The sequence below is a fragment of the Danio rerio genome, chromosome 16 (assembly GCF_049306965.1).
Source record: "Danio rerio strain Tuebingen ecotype United States chromosome 16, GRCz12tu, whole genome shotgun sequence".
Classification (NCBI taxonomy): domain Eukaryota; kingdom Metazoa; phylum Chordata; class Actinopteri; order Cypriniformes; family Danionidae; genus Danio; species Danio rerio.
Genome location: NC_133191.1, coordinates 17,615,631 through 17,624,885, shown reverse-complemented (window position 1 = coordinate 17,624,885; position 9,255 = coordinate 17,615,631). Strand labels below are relative to the sequence as shown.

Below are 9,255 nucleotides of genomic sequence, written 5' to 3'. Positions count from 1 at the left end.
TTTTAGTTCTAAGGTAGCCCATTTATTAGGTAAAGATAATTATAAATTATGGTAAATTAAAAATAAAAATATGATGGTACATATTCTAGCAGTGCTTTTATTGTCAGCAATAAGCAATTTTTAGTAATAGTATATAAATGTCATATCCTGTAACAAGGTTGAATCTATTAATACTACTTAATATCCACATTAACATGAACTAACAAAGAACAGTTGTATTTGAATGAATTATTATTAACAAAGATAAATGCTCAAATAAATGCATTGCTCATCGTAAAGTATTTCATTCATAATTGCTCACATATCTGCCATCCTATTTTATCAATTAAAAAAATCATTATACAGTTACAGAGATACATTTCTGCCTTTGATGTAAATTTTTGTATGCATGTGACTCTAAATCAATTTAAAGAGCATTTTTAGATTACATTTTACAGATTTCCCATGGGCTTGAAAATCTTGGATAAAATCAGGGTATTTATTGCTATTCTTTAATATTATATTATATTTAAATAAATAAAAAATTATGATTTATACATATGAATATATAATAAAAAAATAAACCACAAAATGTTTATGGTTCACTTTAACATTTTTGATTAGGGTTAGGGGTTATAAACTTATAAAACAGTTTCTTTCATTTCAAAAATTTTAACTATAATTGACTAAAATATTTCATTCCTTTTTTGAGGCCATTCTTTTATAAAAATCTTAATGTTGTACTTTAGGATTGGAAAAGTAATGTACTTTTAGCTTAACATAACTTAAAATTCAACATAATAGATCACTTTGACATTTGTGCTACTTAATTTTCTAATTGCAGCTTGTCGTAATACCAAATTTGCTGAACAAATTGGACAAAAACTAGTTTTCATAGTAATGTTTTGGAAGGATGATGATATTAGATTTGTTGATGGGTCACAGTTGTTTAATGTTGACTTTTAAAGTTTTTGGCTAGATCTTGAATTATCCTTTAAACCTCATATTGACTTTATAATTAAAAAGTCATGTCGGTGTTTAGGTTCTCTTTATCATTCTATTATTTGTTTTTGATTTCAAGTAAGAAAAAGATGATTTCTCAATAAATTTTTCCTATTACTGATTTTGCTGACATAATTTTTTAACAACACTTCTTATATTAATTTAAAACTTTTTATGTAGGTATGTCCAGAACCCATCATTGCATATTTTATGAATCTCTTGATTTGCTTTAACCTACAGTTGAAGTCAGAATTATTAGCCCTGCTGTTTTATTTTTTCCGCAATTTTATTTAAACGGAGAGAAGATTTCTTCAACACATTTCTAAACATAATAGTTTTAATAACTCATTTAAATAACTGATTTATCTTTGCCATGATGACAGTAAATAATATTCGACTAGATATTTTTCAAGACACTTCTATACAGCTAAAAGTGACATTTAAAGGTCTAATTAGGTTGATTCGGTTAACTGGGCAGATTAGGGTAATTATGCAAGTTATTGTATAATGATGGTTTGTTCTGTAGACTATTGAAAAATATATAGCTGAAAGGGACTAATCATTTTTTTAACCTTAAAATGTTTTTTTTTATTATTATTATTAAAAACTGCTTTTTTTCTAGCTGAAACAAAACAAATAAGACTTTCCAGAAGAAAAATAGTATCAGACATCCTGTTAAAATTTCCTTGTGCTGTTAAACATCATTTGGGGAAAAAACAGAAAAGAAAACAAATTAAAGGGGGGCTAATAATTCTGACTTCAACTGTATGTTCCATAGACAATATCACTGGTATTTTTTTCTTTTAAAATGTATTTATTTTATTTGCCCTTCTTATTTAAAGCAGTTTTTCTCATATTTTCTTGGACATGCAAATTTATTTTGTTCCATTGATTACAACAGAAAGGAGCCTTAGATCCTTTCAGTGCAAAGCTCTTTTTGAGTGGAAAAAATCTTCTTTTAGGTCAATTAAGTTAGTTAATGTAATTATTTGTAAATTAAATAGTTTGTACTTGTTGATTATATGTTTCTGTTTGCTTATGGGTTTAGACTGTGGGGTTCAGATGAAGTGTCCTGCTTGTTTGTTTGTTTGTTTGTTTAGCTTTACTGTATGTTTGTTTTGATTTGTTGTACTCTGTTTGATTTATGGATCTCTTAGACACCCCCTTCTAAATTCTGTTTCTGATCTAGTATGTTACAGGTAGGCCAACACTTTGGGAGTTTGTGGACGTTGTGCATTAGTGTTCCAGTGTATCTAATAAAGAATCACACATCTCAGCATTTTTCTCTTATGTGTGTTTTGGGTACTGAAACAAGAGTTAGACAGCATGTGTATCTCACGCTTTGAGCGGGGTGGTTTTTGTAACAGAATAAATGGGTTACAAGTGGGACAGTATGAGTTTCATATGCTGTAACACAGGAGTGAGACTGTTTGTTTATTTTTGGCTCAGTGCGAGCGTGTCGATGGCTGCCGATGCGTCGCAAAGGAAAGCTCTGAGATACCAGCAAACTTTGGTCAGTCACTGTCTTTCTGTGCCTCTCTATCTTCTGTTGTTTTGTTGTCTTGTGCTGAGGCGTTTCATTGTCTTGCTGTTGGCGGGTGGCTTGCTGAGGTGTATTATGGTCAGTCTGGTTTGTTCTAACCTAGATACACTTGCCTGCCCAAAACATGACTCTAAATAATAGTTCTTAAAGACTTTGACTTCACTAGCCTTGGCTTTAATTGATTTTCCATTCTATTCTTAGTGGTGACATACATAAAGCACACTGGGCTCTTCTAGCACAACTCATGAATAGGAATGAGAATTGTCATAACCTGTGTCAACACCCTGCTGATTAAAGACAGTCTGTCTCGTAAACTTCCATTAGAGTCAGTTCTATGAATTTGCACTTAATTGAGTGTCTATTAGAAGAAAACCCTGTTTATAGAACCATAGAACTGTGTACTATGTTTCAGCTTTGTGCTTTTTTAATGCTTGTCAATTACTTTGTGTATACTTTGGGCTACTGCCTGTTGAAATATTTTCTTTTTAGGTTGAAGATTATTTTTAATGTCAAAGACTTGCAGATGTGTGAAACAAACTTGTGCATATTTGTGCGATCCTATGCAGTACGTCTCGGCTGCTGCATGCTAACAGAAACCTGAGCATGCAGGTTAAATATACACCTAGCCCTCTCTGTCAGGCTGATGTCAATGGACGCTGCATCTAAAAGCAATGTGGTCAGCTGTACAGGTACATTCAAATATTTTTTAATTTTTTTATTTTTTTGGACAGTTTTTTTTAGGAATGGCTAAAGAATGTGTTAAAGTAAAAAAGAAAAAGTTGAAAAAGTTCAGTTGTCAAAAAAACCAAAAACAAAACAAGAGAAAGTGGTGTGTGAAAAGGTGAGATGAGGGGTGATAGAGATTCAGTTCTTTTGCTGTCAGTTCTGCACTCTCACAAGTCACTAAGTTCCCACACACAACCTCCCATCAACCTTCCATTTCTCCACCTGTCTTCTCTTACTTTTGAGTTCCCACAGATTTTTTTCTTTCCTGCCGCACTATATGGGACTGTTTCCAGGGCTGAGCTTTATTAACCTTTCCGCATACATGCATCACTAGCCCTGCTAGCCCCTTTCTCTCTGTCTAAAAGAAGAATCCAGTCAGAGTAAAATCTTATCAGTAGCTATGTTCACACAATTTATGTAAATGTTTACCTCTGTATAATCAGATTTAATACACAGTTTAGTACCAACTGTGGTACTGCTATTTTACTTTTATTTTTTTTAATTAATTAATTTATTTTTTTAACAAAGGCAATGTATGTGAATGGTCAGATTTTGCTAACTTGTAACTCAAATAATGAATTTCTTTCTCATGTGGAATAAAAATGAAGCACACTATAAAACAAATATTATGTAAATCGTTAGGGGTTTCCAACATTTTTCAGAATATCTTATTTTGTGTTTAACAGAAGAAAGAGACTCATAAAAGTTCGACATAATTAAAGGATGAGTAAATGATGACATCATTTTCTATGCCTTAAATTAACTATTTTAAGTGGTATTTACTGTAAGTAGTACACTTACAGGTATACTAGAACACAGGTGCTAGTATACTTTCCTTGCAAAATAGACACTTAAAAGTTTATTTAAACATTACTTAATTATATTTCATAAAACTAACTTGAAGTATTTATTTCATGAGGTCTAAAAATAATGAACAATAAATAATATTTAATTTTTACTCATTTTAATCAGATACAACTGTGCTTTATCAAGTGTTGAAACTGAGATTAATATGTTACAATACAATGTTTGTTAATAAATTATATAGATTTGGTGTTTTTATTAACATATTATTTAGATTAGATGTTAACTCATTTTTTTTTTACTATTATTGAAAATTGTAAAGTGCAACAGGGGAAAAATATTCTGTTCTTTTTACGTTCTTTCGCAAAACTTTTGGATTTCCATATAAATCTTTGTATTTTTTTCCCCCAAAATGTTCGCATCCTATTCCCAGAGAAACTTTGCATTGTCCACAAAAGCACTGTGACAAAAGTTGGTACAAAAAGTTTTAAAGGTGATCAGAGTTCCTATAGCTCTTGCAAATGTTTCAAGAAAACACACTTAGATGTTGCTTGATAGCTTGCTGTCCTGAGAGAGTACCCTGAACTCGGAGAAAATTGAGTCCAAGTATCTCGTCTGGTCAATGAGCATGTAAGGGGGTACGATACCAGGTAGTTCTTGAGAGCTCCCTCAATTTGTTTGGCCTATTCATTGGTTAATCATAACTGTTTCTATTGGTTTATTTAATTCACTGATGTTGCATGTTACTGTACTGTGAGTAGAAACCTAAGTACCTGGGGAAACCCACACGAGCATGGGAAGAACATGTAAACTCCTCACTGCAATGCCAGCTGGCCCAGCCGAGACTCAGTGCTAACTACTGATTCACCGTGACACCCAATGCTGGATTCATTTAGAAAAGAGGAGGAGGGAGATGGGGGATATCAGGTGCCTGTCTTGAAATTAGTTTGTGAAACTTCACATTGTGAGAGAATGCAAAAAGAGAAATATAATTTTTCTACCAATCTATTTTTTTCCATTATATTGAGCCATTTCTGCCATGGCCAGGTTAGGAGTTTGCTTGGAGAAAAAGTAAATCAAAGAAAAGATTCTGCTACGAGACAAAAACCTATTGCATGTGAATCCCCTAAGAAGATCGGCATATTCTTTTACAGCAGTGTTTGCTTATACTAATGTTGAACAGCACTATGTGTATTTTTAATGGTCTTGGTTAAGTGATTTCACTTCCAGGTCATGCAGCTGCTGATGACCTGTTCTTTAGCACAGTTCCTTTGGGAGTCTTGACTGCTGAATGACAGCAATGAACAGACTGAGAGTCAAATGGTCAGTGTAAGAAGAGTGCAGAGAATAAAATAGTGGTTGCGTTTGAACTTTTACTCAATTTTTGGGCAGAATAGCAAATAAAATTTTTTTGATGATGAATTTGCCTATTCCTCAGAACTCCAGACTGCTGAAATAATGAAATTCAAACAAGTTTGTTTACCTACTCATTTTGCTCGGTATCGTATTTTAAGTTTAAGAGGTTGTTTACACAACAATGTTGGAAATGTTTTATGTGCTTTGACCATTATTTGACAGTATTATTTTGGGGATTGATAACGTAAAATATGTCAAAACTATCTCGAGGCTATGTAAGCTACAAAGATGCAATTTTGTAAAACAAGTGAAGTGACCAGCGAATGTATTCTGTGTTCAGTTTACAGCCATGTGGGAACGCTTGACATCCAAAACAAAAATAACAGATTGTGTAAATGCATATGTGCGCAGACGTGTAATGTTTGTTTACAAAGTGTCAACCAGCTGCTGACTGGTCTGAAATGCTTAATGCAGCATGTTTAGTAGTTTCTTATAGAATCTGTGTGAACTGGAAGTATTTTGACAACGTTGGTGTCTTCATACACTGTAAAAAAAAAAAAAAAAAAAAATTCAGGGTTCCACACAATTCAATCATGTGGTCCCAACACAAATTGATAAAGTTAACTTAACACTTTTAACAAATTTATGTGGATTAAACATAAAAAATGTCTAAAAGTTGTCCCAATAAAATCTTAAGAGTTGTGTTGTTTTAGTTAATTTTAAACAAGTAGTTTAATCAAGCAAAAAAAAAAAAAGTATAAAATGTATTAATATTTAAGGCACAATTACAGTACATGTTATCAAAAAGCTTTTGAAAATGTGTAATTGTGCCTTAATTATTAATACAATGCTGGAGTGATCAGTGTGTCAGTGTAATGTTTAATTCATATACAGTTGAAGTCAGAATTATTAGCCCCCCTGATTTATTAGTTCCCTTGTTTATTCCCCCAGAAGATATCCTTGCTCTGTTAAACATCATTTGGAAAATATTTAAAAAAGAAGAAAAATTTAAAAGGGGTGATAAAAATTGACTCCAACTGTACTGTTCAGCATAAATATTATGTGTGAAAATGTAATTAAAATGTTGAAGGCATAGTTCGCCCATGTAAATATCAAGATTTCATGATTTACTCATCCTGTGATTGTTCCAAGTAGTTTCTTTGGTCCCACTTGTCACTTATACCTGTGAACTTACATAGTAACTAGATGTGTAAGTAGTATGTAACTACATTGTATGTACACACTGATTCATAGTATTTACTTGTGTAATACTGGTGTAACTACAAAAATTTAACAACCCACTGAATAGTATGTCTAAGTTCAAATGTGTAACAGGACATTAGTAACAACACTAAAGTACACATCTGTAACAAGAATTATGTAAGTGCAAGTGCATTATGTAAGTGCCCCATCAAACTCTTCAGAATAGCTTGCTTTGTGTTCAACAGAAGAAAGGGATTCATAAAAGTTTAGAGCCAACTGAATGTGAGTAAATTATGACAGATTTTACATTTTTGGGGGCGAACTAAACCCTTAAATTATTTCTTATTTAAAATTTGTATTTATGTGATGTTCCACTTTGAATATTCCACGATAGTCTTTTTAGAAAACACCTGAGTAAATGTTAATGTAAAACCTGAATTATTGTGTCTATGAGAGTAACAGTGATTATTTTAAAGACTCATTTGGAAACAAAATTGTTTCAACATGTTTAATGTATTTCCCTCACCTCTATTAAGCCTTTCCACCTAACAGAATAATTACTTAATAAGTGTAAAAAAAATATTCACACACACACACACACACACACACACACACACACACACACACACACACACACACACACACACACACACACACACACACACACACACACAAAAAAAAACAAACATTTAAATTGCACTTTTACAAATGAACATATCCATATCAACGAATGTGTAATTATTTGCTGTTTTTATTCTATTTTAATATCTTTTATTTTCATGGCTGCCATAACATTTTGTTTTTGGAACTTTTGCCACTTTTAAAAAAAGGAAAGTATAGGGGTGAAAGATATCACTGCATTGTAAAACCCAACAGTCAACTTTAACAAATGAAATGAGTGGTTACCTTCAAAAAAAAAAAAAAAAAAAGAGTTTTGAACTCAGCAATGAAGTACCTCATTACTTTAACTTAAATGGAATAAGTTCACAGTACTCAAATGGTTTGCAGCAATCGGTTTCCTCAAGCAGTTTGAGTTGCTTTAACTTTTTGGGTTTTTCACTAATCAGTTGGTTTAAGTTCTATTCATTAATTGGGTTTTACTCTGCTCAAATTGCTTTGTTTACTCAAATTAAATTCACGGTATTCATTAGGATTAGTTTTTGAACCTAAATGGTTTGTTTGAAATAAAAGTAAACTAATCTTTTTTTTACTCCAATACATCTTTATTAGATTTGTTTTTCCCCCCCAGCTTTTCTGTAACTAGCAAAATGACATGCAGTAAAATACATTTAAAATGTAAGTACAATTAGCATGATTATAAAAATTAAGTTAGCTTCACAGTTCCAAGTTACAATGGGTTTACTTTATTTTTGTAAAGTCAACTTCTTACTTTAAAGGCAATTGGTTTACTAGCTTTAAGTAATTTATCACTTTTTACAGAGTAAGTAAATAATGTGTAATTGTTAACTTTTTATTTTTTTTAATCCTTTTAATGTAGCTTTTATTGAAATCGACTTAAGCACAACCGCTCAATCAATATCACGAAACACAAAATGCTTCAATGTGCAGGTTACATGTGAAGGATTTCAGCTGAGCACCAGACAGGATTAGGAAGGCACAGACCTGTGAATTACCAGTTGCTGACAGCCCACTGTCAACCACAGTTTGTAATATAGCACACTGCATTATGGGTATTGTGGTTTACTTGCATTAGCCTAGTAGACACCCCCCTAGGGCAGATACAGTTACTAATATCTTAATATTTAGTGAAGGTGAAGAGGAGGACGGGAGAAACGCAGGTAGAAGACGAATGTAAGAGGAAAACACAGGAAAATAAAGCAAGATGATAAGGGAACCCATCAACACATTTGAGACGGTTCTGAATTTCGATCAAGTTCTGGTGAGATTATAAATTAAGCATTTTTTCTCTTTTTTTCACCTTAAATATTTTTTTTTTACTGTTTAAACTGTTTATGCTGTGCATTTTTGTATGAATATGGAGGAATTTATGTTAATGATTTTGTTTCATTATATACAAAACATGTTACTTTTAGTTAATGTTAAACTATCAAAATATGTTGAAGCTAATTTGTTCATTTTGCACTGTAAAAATGAATGCTAAAAAGTCAAGACAACAAATTTGTTTATGTTTCTTTAACTCATTTTTAAATGTTTATCAACTAAATGTTTTAGGTTATATGAAGTTTTACTTAATATTATGAAATCAGTTTAATTGATGTGATGACCCTTTCAAAAATATATATAAACTTTAAAAAGAAAATAAGTCATTATTAGATTTTTGCTGATTTTATTTTCTTGTTTTGTTTTGTCCTATAATATTTTATAGTAATAAAACATGTTTTATATATATTCTAAAATTACGGTAATATTAAGTATATAATTGTGTTTGTATGTAGATCTCAGTGTATGTGTGTGTGTTTGTTATAAAAGTGTGATAATTATTTAGAGAAAGATGTGATCAGTCTGTCATTGAATGGGTCAGATTTTTGATTATTGTATTTAGACATACACTGACCAGCATGTCTGTGTTTTTAATTAACTCTCAAAGTCACTGTGTCCTCCATGCTTGTGTCTGTTAGCAACTTTCACTCTCTTTGCCCTGTCTGTCCTTCCATTCATCT

General features: G+C 31.7%; 1 protein-coding gene across 23 annotated transcripts in view; it reads left to right on the top strand.

Moving 5' to 3' along the window:
- Positions 1–2,428: 2,428 nt before the first annotated feature.
- The window catches only part of clcn1b (chloride channel, voltage-sensitive 1b), a 66,880-nt gene continuing 60,053 nt past the window's right edge, over positions 2,429–9,255 (top strand). For 12 of the 23 annotated variants that reach the window (XM_073926022.1, XM_073926020.1, XM_073926019.1 and 9 more), the window contains exon 1: positions 2,429–2,494. In XM_073926022.1, the coding sequence (XP_073782123.1) occupies positions 2,444–2,494 (51 nt within the window). In that variant the 5' untranslated portion in view covers positions 2,429–2,443. Of the gene's footprint in view, positions 2,495–8,356; positions 8,514–9,255 lie in introns of those variants that run through there. The other 11 variants (XM_073926015.1, XM_073926014.1, XM_073926012.1 and 8 more) reach the window with 3 other exon arrangements.